This window comes from Mustela putorius, unplaced genomic scaffold (assembly GCF_011764305.1).
Source record: "Mustela putorius furo isolate JIRA1106 unplaced genomic scaffold, ASM1176430v1.1 tig00003871_pilon_pilon_pilon, whole genome shotgun sequence".
Classification (NCBI taxonomy): Eukaryota; Metazoa; Chordata; class Mammalia; order Carnivora; family Mustelidae; genus Mustela; species Mustela putorius.
This window is the reverse complement of record NW_025422023.1, coordinates 6,982,418-7,000,805: the sequence shown is the minus strand read 5'-3', so window position 1 is coordinate 7,000,805 and position 18,388 is coordinate 6,982,418. Positions and strand designations below refer to the sequence as shown.

At 38.0% G+C, this 18,388-nt stretch overlaps 1 protein-coding gene across 2 annotated transcripts in view; it reads right to left on the bottom strand.

The window, feature by feature from the left end:
- Nucleotides 1-18,388, bottom strand: part of METAP1 (methionyl aminopeptidase 1) — a 66,240-nt gene that overhangs the window by 28,602 nt on the left and 19,250 nt on the right. For both annotated transcript variants that reach the window (XM_045067060.1, XM_045067059.1), the window contains exon 2: nucleotides 4,106-4,157. In XM_045067060.1, the coding sequence (XP_044922995.1) occupies nucleotides 4,106-4,157 (52 nt within the window). The remainder of the gene's footprint in view (nucleotides 1-4,105; nucleotides 4,158-18,388) is intronic.

The following is an 18,388-nucleotide window of genomic DNA, read 5'->3' as shown; positions in this document are numbered from 1 at the left end:
CATGTTGGCAGTATGTGCTCAGCAACAGTCAACACTGTGTGCCTTTAAGGGCTCTGCAATCTAACGGGTCTTCTTCCCTAGGACACATGAAAAGTAAATTCTGCCCTTGAGTCATTTCTTTAACTCACACTTGAAATGTTCCTAAGGCCCGATTAGCTTCTGCAATCAAAACAACTCCAGGTCCAGATGGCTTCACTGGTAAATTCTACCAAATATTTACAGAAGAAATAATACCAATTCTACACAATCTCTTCTAGAAAAGAAAAGAGGAGGGAACATCTTCCATTTCATGAGTCCAGGATTACTCTCATGCCAAAACTAGGCAAAAATATTAAAAGCAAATGACAGACTAATATCCTGCACCAATATAAATATAAATCAGGAATTTAATTACAGATCAGTACACATTATAGTTTTAAGAAAAAGAGGGATGCCTGGGTGGCTCAGTCAGTTAAGCATCTGCCTTCAGCTCAAGTCCTGCTCCCAGGGTCTAGGATCTAGTCCCACATCGGGCTCCCTGCTAGGCGAGAGGCCTGCTTCTCCTTCTTTTCCCTGCTCCTGCTCTCTCTCGCTACATCTGTTTCTCTCAAATAAAGAAAGGAAATCTTAAAAAGAAAAAGGCTGAGTATAACATCTTCACAAAATGAACTGCATGCTATATATTCTCTCACTATTATTTCTTGGAATAAGAGATGCCTAGTTCTAATATGCCTGGTTCCTTGCCAGCCCAATATTCTTTTCTACTGATCCCTTTCCAGATACTCCTCTTAGCCCTAGATACCAACCCTCCCCACACCATTTCCTCCTCTAGGACTGTCCTCCCCAGTGGATGTAGTCAGGTTCAATTTAATAGGATATGAAAGATACAGGGCTGGCCAGCTGAGGGCTGTCTCTATCCAGCACAGCCCAAAGGGATCAAGACAGTGCTCACCCACTAAGAAAACCATCCCCAAAGATCCAAGAGGGCACCATTTAAAAGATGGCACCATAGTAAACACTAGAGCAATGAGTAAAATGCAAATAGTTTCGGTCTAAAGCATAATAATTATGATCTTTTTACTTAGGGTACATTAGCTGTTGAATTCTCTTGGAGTATAGGTTGTAATGGCTCTTCAATTCCTGTAGGACTCCAGTATTAAAGAAACAGACACACGTGGGGCACCTGGGTGGCTCAGTCAGTTAAGCGTACATCTTCGGTTCAGGTCATGATCCCAGTATCCTGGGATCCTGCCCCATGTAGGATTCCCTGCCAGCAAGGAGCCTGCTTCTCCCTCACCCTCTGCCCCCTCCCCCACTCATTCTCTCTCAAATAAATAAAATCTTAAAAAGAAAGAAAGACAGAAAGATGCATACTTCAATATGTTAGGAAACGCCTGGGGTAGAGACCCATTCTTTTTTTTCTTTTTTTTTTTTTATAAGATTTTATTTATTTATTTGACAGACAGAGATGACAAGTAGGCAGAGAGGCAGGCAGAGAGGAGGAAGCAGGTTCCCTGCTGAGCAGAGAGCCCAATGTGGGGCTCAATCCCAAGACCCTGAGATCATGACCTGAGCTGAAGGCAGAGGCTTTAACCCACTGAGCCACCCAGGTGCCCCGAGACCCATTCTAAGCTGTTTTGCTAACATACTATTTCACCTCAACCCTTCACTTCCCTAAACTTTTTAACTTCCTGGATATAAAATATTAATAACTGGTCAAAGAGCTCTAAAAATATCTAACACATTAGAAATACAGTACTTAGTGTATTACTGAATAAAGTTAAATGGCATTTAAACCAAACTCTATACTTTGATCTGAAGTAACGAATCCTGTTATTTATGCTTTGTTAAACTCTCATTTATTCACAATCCTTCTTTCTCATCTCTAACCACATTTCCTCCCACAATAACCTAGCATTTCCATTCAATGTAGACTTCACTTTACAGAACCACAGATTGTCTTTACATTTTTATTTCCCTTTCCTTCAAGTGGTGGTTAAACTGACCTCAATGAGATTTTAAGATAGATACATATAAAATAATCTCTCTATGTTTATTAAACCAGCAAAAATTCCTTAAAAAAAAAATACATAATTTGATGAATTAAAAAGAATAAGATCAATAGGTCGAGAAACAGAAACTTTATACCAAGAACCATGAGTTGTCTGCCAAATCTTCATCCATCAAGATGGCAATGTTTTAAGGCCAGAAAGCCCTGGTCAATTTTCAGGTAACTGCAACGAATTGTCTTAAGCCCTTAAGGCAGTCCACTGACGAAATGAATTTACAGGATGAGTGAGTAGCCAAAGCAGGAAAAGTCATGTGAATTGGTAATAGATCCATGTGGCTGACAGCAATAGCTAAGAGTTTCACTTTGTGGTGTCTCAGAAAGTAACTTTAAAAAAGAAAAATCGAATATTCAGCTGCAAATAAGAGTATTAATACACCAAAAAACAAAGTAATAAATTTTGAAAATGAAACAAAAACAAGAGATCTGGCTAAATTTAAAAGCCAGACAGCTCAAGTACCACTGCCTATAACACTCAAACACTTCTAGCAAAGGAAAGCGGGTGCCAGAAAATTGGGACATTCTCAAGTACTGCTCAAGAAAGATCCATCTATCCTAACAATCATCTCATGTTTTTGTGTTACATACAAGATTAACAAAAAGACTGCTCAGCCACATTTTATTTCCATGATTACAAACCACAAAGAATAAAAAATTTTAAAACTTGTCCTAATTCTCACTCTTGGGATTACACTTTCAGAAATTCAAATATACACTTTCAGAACTGGAAGACTTTTTTCAAGACACATGGAGACAAAGGAAACAAAAGCAAAAATGAACTTTTGGGACTTCCTCAAGATAAAAAGCTTTGCACAGCAAAGGAAACAGTCAACAAAACAAAGAGGCAACCCACATAATGGGAGAAGTTATTTGTAAATGACACTATAACGGGCTGATATCCAAGATATATAAAGAACTACTCAAACTCAACACTCAAAAAACTGATATAAAAATGGGCAGAAGACATGAACAGACACTTCTCCAAAGAAGACATACAAATGAGGCCTCTGCTTTCAGCTCAGGTCATGATCCCAGGGTCATGGGATGGAGCCCCACATCGGGCTCTCTGCTCAACGGGAAGCCTGCTTCCCCCTCTCTCTCTGCCTGCCTCTCTGCCTAATAAATAAATAAAATCTTAAAAAAAAAAAAAAAGAAGACATACAAATGGCTAACAGACACATGAAAAAATGTTCATCATCATTAGTCATCAGGGAGATTCAAATCAAAACAGAATGGCAAAGATTAATAGGACAGGAAACAACAAATGTTGGAGATGTGGAAAAAGGGGAACTCTTACACTACTGGTGGGAATGCAAGTTGGTGTAACCACTTTGGAAAACAGTGTGGAGATGCCTCAAAAAATTAAAAAGGAGTTACCCTATGACCCTGCAATTGCACTACTGGGTATTTATCCCAAAGATACAGATGTAGTAGAAAGAAGGACCAACTGTACCCCAATGTTCATAGCAGCAATGGCCACAATCGCCAAATTGTGGGAGGAGCCAAGATGTTCTTCAACAGACAAATAAATAAAGAAGATATGGTCCAAATATGCAATGGAATATTACGCCTCCATCAGAAACGATGAATACCCAACTTTTTTATCAACATGGATGGAACTGGAAGAGATTATGGTGAGTGAATAAGTCAAGAAGAGAAAGTCAATTATTATATGTTTTTTCTTATTTGTGGAGCATAAGGAATAATACGGAAGACACTGGAGATGGAGAGAAGAAGTGAGTTGGGGGAAATCAGGGGGAGACGAACCATGAGAGACTGTGGACTCTTAGAAACAAACTGAGGGTTTTGGAGGAGAGGCACGTGGGGGGGTGGTTGAACCTGGTGGTGGGTATTAAGGAGAGCACGAATTGCATGGAGCATTGGGTGTGGTGCATAAACAATGAATCTTGGAACACTGAAAAAATAAAATTAAATTTAAAAAAATTTTAAAAATTTTAAAAATACAAATATACACTTTCAGAACTGGAATATTTCTAGTCTTCTACATAAAAGTCATTTTCTAAGACAAATAGTACAGAGATATAAGATTTTACTTACTTGCTTTCTTATGCAGTAACTTGTGAGTTGCCCAACTTCCTTTAAAACATTCCTGAAAGAGCAAACATGAAAATTAGTGTCAGGCCTTCAGAGACATTTTAAGGAATACTGTATGTAAAAAATAGACACCAGACACTTTGCACAAGTCAAAATCTGTGACTTTACTACATCCAGTATTTGGGAAGGCTTAAGAAATGGTGATACCTATTTAAAAATTCACTTCAAAAAGGAACCTAAACTTACAGTACTTCAAATAAGTAGAAACATTAGCCTATATTATAAATAGCAGTCACAGTTATATTTCAATTTTATGTCATCAAATTATTTTGAAATATTTGAAAAGAACCATAACCCAATTAATCAACTCTATACTAGAGGGGGGAAAAGGAAAATTTTGCAGATTTTTCCATTATTTATAGTAGTTTGATTCCTGGCTAGCTATACCCTCCTCTTTGTTTTCTCCATGCTGACAGCCCTACCCTGTAAGCTCAGGAAGGGAAGGGACTATGTCAAGATTACCCCCACATCCCGAGAGCCAATCACAGTAGTTAGCACACAGTGGAGTTTCAGTGAGTACTTTGAGCAGAATGGATCAATGACCAGGAAGACTCAACTTTTCACTTAAGAAAAAAAGTTCTTGTGACCTATTTCAGATGCCAGTAGGAAGTACTGTCTTGGGAAAATGAACTCAAGTAATAAATTGAATTCAAATAATCAACTCAAGTAATAAATTAGAAAAAAAAATGAATTCAACCAGACACAGATCTTAAGCATGCTTTCATTTTTATGGTATTTCCTTCAAAGGACTTAAAATTATTCAAACAAATAATTATCAATACAAAGAAAATTCACAAAATCCTACAAGTGTTTTGACTTTGCAATATAAAAAAATAAGTAATGGATTTTTTAAAAAGCTAAGAAAAAACAGAAAGCACCCCTAGGACTATATAGTAATCAAACCACATTACACCAGTGATGCTAAAGGTACTCTCCCCCAAGGTTCATCCAAAGGCTGAGGGGTTAGTTTGCTCCTCCAGGGTCAGAATCTTCACGACTTCCCCTTTTCTCTCCCTGTATCCTCCACAGCAGACCAGCTGTTAGGTTAAGAAAATCCAGGTCATACCTATTACCTCCTATTGCAACATTAAACCCCAAGAATTCAGATGTATAAAAAGGTATCCACAACATTCAAGGATTTTTTTTCAATTTTGAAGCTAAAACTAAGCTCAATCTTTTGGGAAGGATGGGGGATGTGGTTGGCAGAATAACGGCACCGCCAGGAATGGCCATGTCCTAATTCACGGAACCTGTGAATGTGTTGGGTTACAACTAAGGTAAAGGAGAATTAAAGTTGCTAATAAACTGACCTTAAGTAAGAGGGAGGCATGAGTCATCAAAGAAGGAATGATGGAGGCAAGGTTGGAGAGAAGTTACATTGCTGGGATTGAAGATGGAGGAAGGGGCCATGAGCCAAGACACTAGCCTCTGGAAACTACAATGAGTAAGTAACAGTTCCCAAAGCCTCCAGAAAGGCTGCCAACCTGCCAACACCTGACTTTAGCCCTGAGACCTATGCAGACTTCTGACCTACTGAACTGTGAGAAAATAAGTTTGTGTTGTCTTAAGCTACCAAGTTTGTGGTAATTTGGGATGGCAGCTATAGGAAACTAATACAGGAGGGAAAATAGTTATCCCTATCTGCCGTCAAACTGCAAAAACCCTCACAACCGGCAAAAAGGTCAGTTTTTCTCCACCCTGGAGTTACAGGAAACTGGTTGAAACACATACACACACACACACACTTATCTATGATTCTGCCATAAGAGGTACTGTAATTAACTGAAAAGTCCCATGAACTGAAACAGGATTAAGTGACTTCTTCAGTACTACATCTATTCAGCCTAAGAAAAGAAAGGTAAAATCAGTATTAAACTGTAATATGAAGACAGCCATAATAAATAAGTTACCATTTACTATGTGCACTATAAACCTGTATCTCATTTCATCCTCAGAAAAATCCTGCAAGGCAGAAAGCATTATCCCCATTTTACACATGACAAAACTGAAGCACAAACAGCTAAATAACTTGTCTGTCACATAACAGAATCACACCAGGCAGAATGAGAACACAAACCCAGGATTACCTAAGATCATGCTTTCTCACTGCTTCTGTGTATGGATGAGTAGGTGTGGGTGCGTGTGGAGAGTTTATATTCAATTCAAAGCATCTATTTAGTACCAAACTCAGAACTAGAAAACATGTATGCAATTAAACTCTACCATTATAAGCTCTAAAATTTTATCTTTAAGGGAGCACCTGGGTGGCTCAGTCAATTGAGCCTCTAACTCCCCGTTTCAGCTCTGGTCATGATCTCAGGGTCATGGGATTTTGAGCCCTGCGTCAGAGACTCCACACTGGGCATGGAGCCTGCTTAAGATTCTCTCTCTCCCTCTCTCTCTGCCTCTCCCCCGACTTGTGCTCACTCTTTGCTCCCTCTCAAAATAAATAAGTAAATCTGAAAAAATAAATAAGTTTTTATCTTTAAATCTAGGAAATGATAACTACTAACCATTTTCATGGATCCTCAACTGCCCACCTATAAAGTGGGGCTGATACGTCTAGGGAAGATAATATAGCAGATTAAAAGAGATTCTGTAAATAACTCATGGGAAAGTAGTTAACAAAGTTTCTAGCACATAGCAAGTATCAAAATATGGGAGCTCCTGACATCCCAGTGCTTATCACTATGCCTGGCATTGAACAGGTTTTCTTGGTTTTTGTTAAAGAATGAACAAAAATTAATCTGATCATATGCACAAAGCCTTCTTCTGGTTATAGATGGAAATATAAACCTTCCATCACCTGCCAGAAGTGACCGCAAGCTGCCTACTCCACAGCTTTCTCCCCTCTCCTGGAACGCTGCAACAGCAGAATTGTAATGGACCCTGGGAAAAACGTTCCCAGCCTCCTGGATGATACAAGTGGCCTCGTGACCTAGTCTGGCCAACATGTGAGCCCAGTTATCAGGTGAGGCCTCTGGAAAGCTTTTTAGAAAACAGGCACCTATTTTTCTCTTTGCCCTTTCCCTGTTTCAAACCCAGAGACGCTGGCTGAGGTAAAGCAGCAGTCTTCTATCCACAAAGTAAAGAGTGCACCCCAAGAAGCCAGGGTCCCTGGTTTTGTGGAATTGCTGTTCCAGTCTCAAAATATCTACACCTCCAGACTCCTCATCATTAAAAAAAAAAAAACAAACTCCACACCTTTAGTTTTGGAAGATGTATTGGTTAGAAATTGCATTAGATTATGAGAAACAAAAGCTTGAAGAACAGTGACATAAACAAATCAATCACTCACCTATTTCATAAGACTAAAAGGCAGGGGATGGGGTGGGGGTGGGAGAAAGGGGCCCTGGATGAAGGTGGCTGTAACAACTACAGCAGGTTGAATAATGGCCACCCAAAGACACCAGGTTGTAATTCCTGGAAACTGTAAATGTCACCTTATTTTGAAAAAGGGTATTTTTGCATATATGATTCAATTAAGGGTCTTGTGATAGGGAGATTATCCTGGTAGGCCCTAAATGCCATCATCATGAGTGTCCTTAGAACAGGGAAGCAGCGAGAGGCTCACACACACAGAAAAGGAAGTAATATGTCCAGAAGGGTAGAGATTGGAGTCATGTGGTAGAGCCTCTGGAGGGAGCACCGCCCTGCCATCGCCTTGATTTTGGTTCAGTGAAACTGACTTTGGACTTCCTACCTCTCCAACTGTGAAAGAATACATTGCTGTTGTTTCAGGCACTCCTATCAGTGGCAGTTTGTTACAGCAGCCACAGGAAACTAAGGCAGTAAATAATAAGACACCAGGGCATACACCTAAAGAATGACTCCAATTAGGGCACTGGGGATGAAGGACTAATTACAGTTTTCTTGAAGCTTTTTCTGCTTACGTGTACTTATTCATGAGGTCAACTCCCAATTACGCACAGTGATTTTTAAATGGGATCAACAAAGGCACATGACTTATTAAGAAACTTCAGTCAGCCATTTCGAACCCTACTCTTCTTCCCCTTTCCAAACTACTCATCATTATGGGTAAGACTGGCAAAGGTGATGAGACAGATTGGAGTTTCACTTGTTTTTCCTTCGCCCAGACTACCTGATAGCAGAGATATTCATGGCAGTAAGGTTGTCAACAAGGAAAAGTTCAGGAATGGGGAAGAAAGGAGTGGAGAGAGGCATTCAGGGTGCGTCCTGGAACTCCAGTCTAAGAGTCAGCCAGGTCCAGAGGCAAAATGCCACCAGGGCTGCATGCCTAGTGTACCAGTGCTGTTCTTCAGTTCCAGGCCTTGACTCCAGTGTCCCCTTAATACTAGGCAAACCATCTGCATACTAAGTGCGCTGGATACAATTCTGAATTCATTTTCAGTAGAACAGCTTAGAATAAATCAACTGAATGTCTGTCAATGAGAACGATGTACGGCTGAAGTGGCTTACACGTCTCCTAGGTACTGATACAGCCAAGACTGCAGCACTGCAAAAACAGTCTTCCCTGAGAAAAATCAAGGTCAGATTTTTTGCTCTGTCACATACACCCTCCTTTCCAAAATCCGAAGGTACTTCACTTGTTAGGTAAGCACAGCACAGTTTGCATCCTCAACCTGGCTAACCCTTTTCCTGCTATCATTAAAATCAGGATATAAAAAAGGCAGGAGACCATCAAAAAATGAAAAGAAAATATGTCAAGAATAGAGAAGAGACTTCTGAACGGAGCAGGGTTATCAAAAGATGACTTTCAGATACTCTTCAGCTCCATTAGCCTAGGATTCCATCTTTTCAGTAATTATGGAAGAGACCACAAGTTCTTAAAAACCTGTGACAGTAGAAATGATTATCTCAAAGTTAATCTCCCCCAAAGTAAAGCAAAACAACAAAAAGTTGAAAACAGATGGTGTTTTTGAAAAAAGGATTTGAAACCAATGATGTCTGGGGCACCTGGCTGGCTCAGTCAGTGGAGCATAGGAATCTTGATCTCAGGGTTATAAGTTCGAGCCCCACAATGGGTGAAAAGATTACTTATTAAAAGAGGGGGGGGCGCCTGGGTGGCTTAGTCATTAGGCATCTGCCTTCAAATGCCAGTCATGATCCCAGGGTCCTGGGATCGAGCCCCGCATCGGGCTCCCTGTCCCTCTGCTGCTCTGCCTGCTTGTGCTCTCTTGCTTTCACTGTCAAATAAATAAATTAATTAAATCTTAAAAAAAAAAATATATATATATATATTAAAAAAACCAACAAGTTTAATACCTGAGTAACAAAAGTTTCAGAAAGAAAAGGGAGAGGGGAGATCAAAGAAATAAATTCAAAGTTTCCCATAACTGAAAGACAGGAGTTTCCAGACTGAAAAGACCCCCAAAAGATAAAACTCACCTTGCCCAAGGAATGCAATATGAAATTTTGTAATAGTGTGATAAGAGAAAATCCAATTGGCTTCCAGAGAAAGGGGGGAGGGCTCCATCCTAGGTCCCCAAGATCATGACCTGAACCGAAACCAAGAGCTGGACACTTAACCGACCAACCCACCCAGGTGCCCCAACAACCAATTTTTAACACAGGCAGTCAGTCCTTACTTTGCACAATAGTGCAGAACCATAAAAACGACCATGCAAGCCATAAGTGTACAAAGTAATCTTCATAATCAATGGGAAATTAGAATTGTTCCAGGACCTTTAAAATTTTTTGTTACGACATCTGTCAGTTATAAATACACAGAGTATTGGGGGAGAAAATAAAACTCATGTTTGTTTATTAGTACACCGTACCACTGACAATCAGAGCATTTTCTTTCTTTATTTAAAAACTTACCAAGACCAGTTTGAATGTTTGCTTTCTTCCCATTGTATAACTCATGAAATGGAGTGAACATCTTTTTTATGATTGGCAAACTGTCCTACTCCTTTCTAGGTTTGGAACAGCTTCCAAATTTTATCATTTGTACGGTCAATGGCTCTGAGAGTTCCATTAAAGTTTTTGTTGGTATTATTTCCCCTGCAACACAGCTATTCTTTTCATCACAACCATTTTCCTCATTTATTCCAACAAGTTGGCCCCACAGAGTTGCTCTGGCTGCACGTCTAGAGTTTCTAAAACAGTGAGCAATGCCAACATTCCCGTGGTCAGCTATTTCTTCTACAAATCCCTTTCTGGATTTAGATTTCACTTCCGGCGTGATCATTTACCATTTCTTTGCTGTACTTTCTATCTTTGTTGGCAAATTCCCTCTTTCGATTATCCATTTTTGTAAAATATCACAGAAGTCATCACTGGCAAACAAAGCAACACAACCACGGACTTGGCTGTCTGGAAGAGAAACAAGTGAGAGTTGCACAATGGCCAGTCACTGATAGGTTCTGAAAGAAAGGAGGGATTGGTCACTGATCAAGGTGCCCACCTGTGACTTACACAATGATCCTGGGACTAAAGAGTTCTCTGTAAAGTATGTACTTCATTTAATTACTTCATGTTGCTGGGAGACTGGTTTCACTTAACTAAACTATGCTAACTAAATTCATGCATATCAAAACTGCAAAATGAGATCTGCCTTTAGTGGGTACCTATCTAGCTCAGTCAGCAGAGCATGCAACTCTTGATCTCGGGTCATGACTTCAAGCCCCAAGGTGGGTGTAGAGCTTACGTTAAAAAAAAAAAAATCTGCCTTTACATAGTTGGCACTCTGATATAACCTATTTATAAAACTTTTCTAAATAGGTTATGTGAACAAAACACTTCTGTATCACCCAGGATCTTTTTTTATGCTCACAGAAGCTGACACACATTTCCTTAAGTTAAAAAAATCTCTCTCCCAACTGATTCATTTAGAGAATACAGAAGTTTACATACCAATTTAAATGGGGGGCAGGGGATACATACTAATTTAAACAAGAAAGGGAGGGGGAAGACATCATTTCTTTAAAGAAGCATTTAAAAATGTTACCAAAAATTTAGCATATTCACCTAATTTTTTAATACTAAAAACCAAAACAAAAAAAATACTTTAACATTAACTACTTAGTACTAAGGATACTTCATTAATTCCTAAAGGGTTTATAAGTAGGGACAACTCAAAACCCACAAGATTTCCTAAAACACTCCTTTTCAAAAGTGGCTAGTGGCTAAAAATCATGGACTCTGAAGTCAGACAGACTTGTATCCTAGCTTGGTCACTTATGCTGTACAACACTTAGTATCTCTCAAGTTCTGGTTTCCTCAACTATTATGTAGGGAAAACAACTGTGCAGTGCTCAATTCTAATTATCATCAATTTTGTTAATTTTTGAAGCAATTTAAATTTTAAACTTGAAAAATGAAGCACTTAAATATCTATCTTTAACATGTGTCAATACTGGCCCAAAGTCTCGGCTTATGAAAACTGATGGCCAATGAAGCAACTAGTCATTACTGTGAGCTCTATATCTTTCTAGCATCATGACTGCCCAGAGAAGCTGCACTGTTAAAGAGGACATGTAACCCAAAGTTTGAAACTGCTCCCACCACACATACCATCCGAGAGAACCAAGCCTCCTGGCTCATGGCATCTGAGTACAACTAGGGACAAATCTCTGGCAGAATTCTAAGCTACACAGACATAATGGCAACCCTTAAAAAGTCAAGTCTTTTTTAAAAATACATATAAAAAATAAAACATTCATCAGTGACACCAGTAGCCACAGTGCAAAGGAGGCAAAAGTCAGAAGATTTAGTCCAACCATAAAACCTGAACAGAATGCATGGGACAGTTATTTAAGAACTCTGAAAAGCAAACAGTAGCAGGCAAATTAGGGAAGACCAAAACTTGAAGGTCCACTGAGCTGGTGATGAGTTCAGCATCCCAGCTGACCCTGCGTATCTTCAGCAGCACCAAAGAAGTGACCACCTGGCACAAACACACAGTGCTCACAGAGAAAATGCTCTAATTCCGGCTCAAAGACCAGAACAGGGAATTAACAATGCTCAAAGAGCACAGATACCACCTTCTCCTCTCTCTTTATCCTCTCACACCGGAGGTAGCCACCCATAAGCCTGTAGGAGCCAAAATTCTGAGGAAGAGGCATTTTCCTTCTCTAATCAGTGAAGCTGTAGTCCACAGAGGGTGGGCCAAACCCCACTTTCTGCTCTCTGCCTTCCTGCCATTTGGCCCCAGACACAAACACAGTCATAAACTGTGCAGCAAAGCAGGTAACTAAACCAAAGATTTCTGGCCAGAGAACAAGCAAAGAGAATTCCCAAGAAACCAGAAAATACTGTGAAGAAGTTCCAGAAAGGGAGCCCATAGAGTTGTTCATAATACAATACACTGATGCTTGTGAGAACAGAACTAATCACAAGTCTATCATCCAAGTCTCACACCAAGCACTGGGTCAGAAAGGTTAGAACTCGCAGCCAGAATGTAACCCACATCAGGAGCCTGCTAAAACAAAAATATCAACATTCTCCACAGGATTTAAACAAGTCTCAAAATCTCAATATTCAAAATCTCCAGGATACAATCTAAAATTATTTGACATATAAAGAACCGTAAAAATTTCAACTCACAAGGGAAGTAAGTCAACAGACACCAATACCAAAATGACATGAACATTGCCATTAACTGACAAAGACCTAGAAGCAGGTATTACTAAATTAAAATGCTCCAAAAACCAATGAGGGATTCTTAATACCAGTGGAAAAAGAGAAAATCTTTGCAATGAAAAATAGACATAAAGAAAAACCGCACGTAAATTTCAGAAGTGAAAAATACAGCAGCCAAAATAAAACACTAACTGGGTGGATTCAAGAGCATGATGGAGATGACAGAGGAAAGAGTCAGTGAACTAAAGGATCAAAAGAAATTATCCCATTGGACATGGAAAAGATTTATTTTTAACGAACAGAGCCTCAGGGACAAATGTGACCATAACGAATTACTGACAGCAAAGAGGGAAATTACATAATGATTAAAAAAAAAAAACAGGTCAACTAAGATGATATATCACAGTCTAAATCATACATGTCTAACAACAGAGCTTTAAAGTACATGAAGCAAAAGTGATGAAAGTGAAAGAAAAAAATCCACAATACAGTTGGAAGAAAAAGTAACATCCATTCATAATAAAAACTCCCAGTAAATTAGGAGAGCATTTCAACTTGATAAAGATCAAGATAAAGGAGCACTGGGTGGCTCAGCCAGTAAAGCGTCTGCCTTCGGCTCAGGTCATGATCCCAGGGCTTGGGATCCAGCCCCACATCGGGCTCCCTGCGGGGAGCCTGCTTCTCCCTCTCCCTCTGCCTCTCCACTCCTCCCACTCATGTTCTCACTCTTTCTGCTCTCTCTTCCAAATAAATGAAAAATCTTTAAAAAAAAAAAATCATCTACCAGAAATCTACAGATGCCATATTTAATTGTGAAAGACAAAATGCTTTCTCCCTAAGATCAGGAACCAGACAAGGATGTCCACTCTCAACATTCCTAATTCAACATTACACTGGAAGTCTTGCAATTCAAAAAGGCAAGAAAAAAAAAAAAGCCATAGAGACAGAAAAAGCAAAGAAAGAAAACTGTCCCCATTCAAAGATGACATAAGTATCTATATAAAAATACAAAGGAAAAAACTCCCAGAACTAAAATATCAGGTTAGCAGAGTCACAAATACAAGGTCAACACACAAAAGTCAACGGTTTTTCTATATACTGGCAATATATAATTGGAACATGACACAAAAGCAATACCATTTACAATTACTCCTCCCCAAACTAAATAAAGAGCATAAAGGTAACAAAACATGTATAGCAACTATATGCTGAAAACTACGAAACCATGATAAATCAAAGAAGATCTAAATAAATACAGAGACATCTTGTGTGCCTGGAGTGGAAAACTAAACGTCAGAAAGATGTCAATTCTCCCCAAATTCATTTGTAAGTTTTAAGCAATCTCAACTGGGATTTTTTTTTTAGATATAATAAAGTATGATTCTAAAATTTATATAAAAAGGCAAACAAACTAGAACTGCTCAATTTTGAAAAAGAATAGAATTGGAGGTATCTTACACTTTTTCTTATGTTAAGGAAATAATTTTTCCTATTTCTATTCTAAAATTAATTAGGGACTGATGGTGAATATCACCAAATGCATCTTTAGCATCTACAAAAGGAAATTTTTTTTATTTGATATAATGGCTTAATGTATTATTATTTTAATAGCTTTTCCTATTATTTCATGATTTCTACCTCCCTGAAACAAACTAGTTGACTATGGTGGGTTATTCTTTTTTATACTATGCAATACAACTTGGTAATATTTGTTTTGCAAAGTTGTAGGCATTTTATATCTCTCACTGTGTATTGCTGGGTATTTTAATTCAGGTTTTCCTTACTGCCCTTTCTTCCGGTTCCTGTCTACCTGCCACTTCACTATTACTGCCAACCCTTATCAAAACTGGCCTACAGATAATCTGTCTCAAAAATATAAATACTTCTGCCATCTTCTTAATGAATAAAAAGGACCAGTCGGCAAATATCTTAGAGGAAGGTTCCCATCAAGGTGGGTTGGCAGAACATCACCTTCCATTAAGAATAAAAGCCTGTGGAGCCTCCGTCCGACACTGATTAATGGGAACCACCATGTGTTGACAGCCTTCCTTGTGTCGGGCATCTTGGATGCATCATCTCATCATCTCATTCACAGGTCACATGAATCCTGGGAACTGGATATTAATACTCCCATTTTACAGATGGGGAAGTTATTTAAACCTTTCCTACAAACTAAAGTCAAAATAATTTGAGCCAGTTCAAACAGCTATTGAGTGGTAAAGCTGGACTATAAATATAGGGTTTTCTGGTTCCAAAGTCCACTCTCTGCACAGCTATAGGGCTCACAGGGCAGGGCAAGGAGAAAGCGACAAATTGGTAAAAGAGATAAAAGGGGTAAGATATCGGTCTGCACCACTGCCCCCACTGCAACACCGTGCCCCGTGCATATTTTCCATTTGGCTGTCCCTGAGTTGTATTCTGTATAGTAAGTCAGTAAATGTGAAGAGAAACAAAAACAATCTAGCAGCATAGAAGAGAAAGAGAAAGAAGCAGATGAGATCAAGGTAAAGGGGACAGATTTCAGAGAAAAGGCTAAATAAAATATTTTAGCTTAAGATTTTTAAAAATATAAATATGAATATGAAGAATTTCTCAGTATATACTAAGAATTGGCAAAAGGGCAAAATCAAAGGAAAAAATATGAGACTGGTCCCAAGCAGAATCATATTACCATTTTATAAACATTTTACAATGTTAGATGTTTTTATCCACAGAGCTTATATTATTATAAGTATGCTAATTCTCTTAGCAAAATTATTTCTTTATTAGAAACTATAGTTTCTAATGTCAAGTTATCATGTTATACCATGTTATCAAGTACAGACAGGAAAACAGAGTGTTTCTTATTGAATTCTGTTGAAAAGATGTTCATTAAGAAATGGATTACGTACCTTGAGAACTTCTTGGAATACAGAGCAACCTGTTGTTAACAGTGATTACTCCAAAGGATTGAGACAAACTTGGGGGAAGGCAGACCTCACTTCAAATTCTCTACATTGTATTACCTTTATTTTAACAACAACAACAACAACAAAGGATATGGTAATAAAATATCTCAGAGATTTTCATGGAATTAAAACATACACACAGAAAAATACTCAGCATCCAAACAACACTGAATAGAAGTTAATCATCCTGATGGACCAGAAGCTCCCAGAAAGAACTTCACATGAACAGAATGAACTCAAGAACTTCTAAGTTGTACCAGAGAAAAGTTACTAAATGCCAGTAAGTCACTCCACTAGATTATTAATCCTTCATGTTGGTAAAACGCTACTTCTAAATAATAAAAATGAGCAAACACAGCCAGCATGTTATACAATATGGTTTCTTAAACCCTCCTGTTAGGCTATAAGTGCTTTCTTCTTCATTTTCAAATGAAGACAACAAAAAACGAAAAAACTGTCGGCTTACTCTAGAAGACCTACTAGACTCACGGAAAACAAAAGAACACAGTAACATTAGAAAGTTCAGGAAAATGTCCTTTCAAGAAGATACAGACCTGTTTTGTAACATAGTAACATTAGAAAGTTCAGGAAAATGTCCTTTCAAGAAGGAGACCTGTTCTGTTAAGTTCCAGAAATACTATAACTAGCAACTATATTGTCATATTGTGGTTTTGTAGCTTTAAGACCTGGCTGTTTCTACTATAAAACTTTGGTCAAATAGAAGGATATCTATAAAACTTTGGTCAATAGAAAGAGTTGTCAAAAATCAATTACTATTAAGTGAGTGTTCAACATATAAAAAGCATTCCTGAGTGACAGTCTACTGCATTTGAAAATAACTATTTTGGGTCCAAACTATGGTATTCCATGTAAAATTGCTATTCAACAGCTTTCACCATTACTGATTTCTATAACTATAAAGTAATATCAAAATTACTTCTAACTAAAGGGGGCATTAAAAAGTTGTCACCTAGATGTGGTTTTAAATTAGATACAAATGTTTTATAACCTTAGAAAACAAACTATTTTCTCAAAATACTGTTTTTCAAGAAATCTCCTGCAAATATTTTAGCAAAATGCAGGAAACAGGGAATACTACATAAGAGAAAGTAAAAGCAAATCCCAGAATGATATGAAATAAATACCCACCAATCCCCTCCCCTGCAAAAAACTATACAACAGAGATAGAGACCTACTAATCCAAGTTGAAAAGATCAGAAGACACAAAAGAGACTTCTTACAGAAACATGAAAACTGACAGAATACCAAATTGTTTAAATATACTACAAAGAGATTTACAAACCCAAAGAAAGGGTTGGGGTAAATTAAAAATAAGTACACAAAGAGCTAAGTAAAGGATCTGCATAGGAAAGAAAAAGTAATCACAATATAGTAATAATGGGTAACACATGTAATGCCTACTATGTGTCACTATTCTAATTACTTTACACATGCTAACTCTTAACAACCCTATGAGGTAGGTACTACTTATATACTCCTTTTACAGGTGAGAAAACTGAAACATACAGATGATAAAGGACTTGCCCAAGATCACCCGTCTACTTACAGGGGAAACAGGCTACATGACTGTTGTCAAAATCACTTATAAATCAGAAGATAAGCATATGGCAAGCAAGGGGTAAAACAACTAAATACTCTTCTTGCATCTCCAGGAAACCTAGAGAGAAAGCCTAAGCCAAATCATCAGGACATAGCAATATAATCATGTTACTTAGAGATATGGAATTAAATGACAAAAATAATCTGTTTAAAACATTGAAATAAAGATAAGTAAGTTCTGAGGATGTAATGTATAACATGATGATACTGTATTGTGTATCTGAAAGTTGCTAGGAACAAAAATCCAAAAGTTCTCATCACAAGGATATAAATATTTGTAACTAGTGAGGTAATGGATATTAACTAAATTTACTGTGGTAATCATGTTGCAATATCTACATATATCAAATCATTTAACTTGATATGCCTTAAACTTATACAAAGTTAAGTCAATTACTTCTCAGTAAAACTGGAACAAAATTCTGAAAGAAATTACACGGTATAAGGATTACAGAATATGTGACTCAAAGCACGTCCTTCCAAGAACCAAAATCAGATTCCCTATAATGCAAAGTGCATATATACTAAGGCTCATCTCCTACCGTCAGTATTTTAAATTGAATGCCATTTTCTAGCTCCATGAAGAATCCATCTAAAAGACTAGTTGCTTTCTTTTCCTGAGTTAAAACATTATACCAATTAATACACAATTAGGGCAATGTATTTATACTTTCTGCTAATAGTGTGACTGAACAAGTTACTCTCCACCCCACGAGTGAATATCCCATGGGGCAAAACACACAGCCCACCTTGTTTAGTCTCTTCCCTGGGGGACATCACTCCTCTGATGAAGTAGGCCTGACAGACTGGCATCAAGAACTAAAACAATTAGACTGACTGCCCCTTTCTTTCACATTGATCTTACTTCCATCCTAACACCTGTTGTATTCAGTGACTTACCCCCTTACAGGGGTATGTCTACACACTTATCATTATTTGATTGTTCCAATATTATACTCAGAAGGCCATGTTATTTACAACAGGACCACATCCAGAACCCAATCATCAAATCTTCCTGAATTTTAAATACACAAAGACTTTTTAAATGACTTTTTGCTTCCAATTGCAAATACTTGCCATCTGGAGTGTT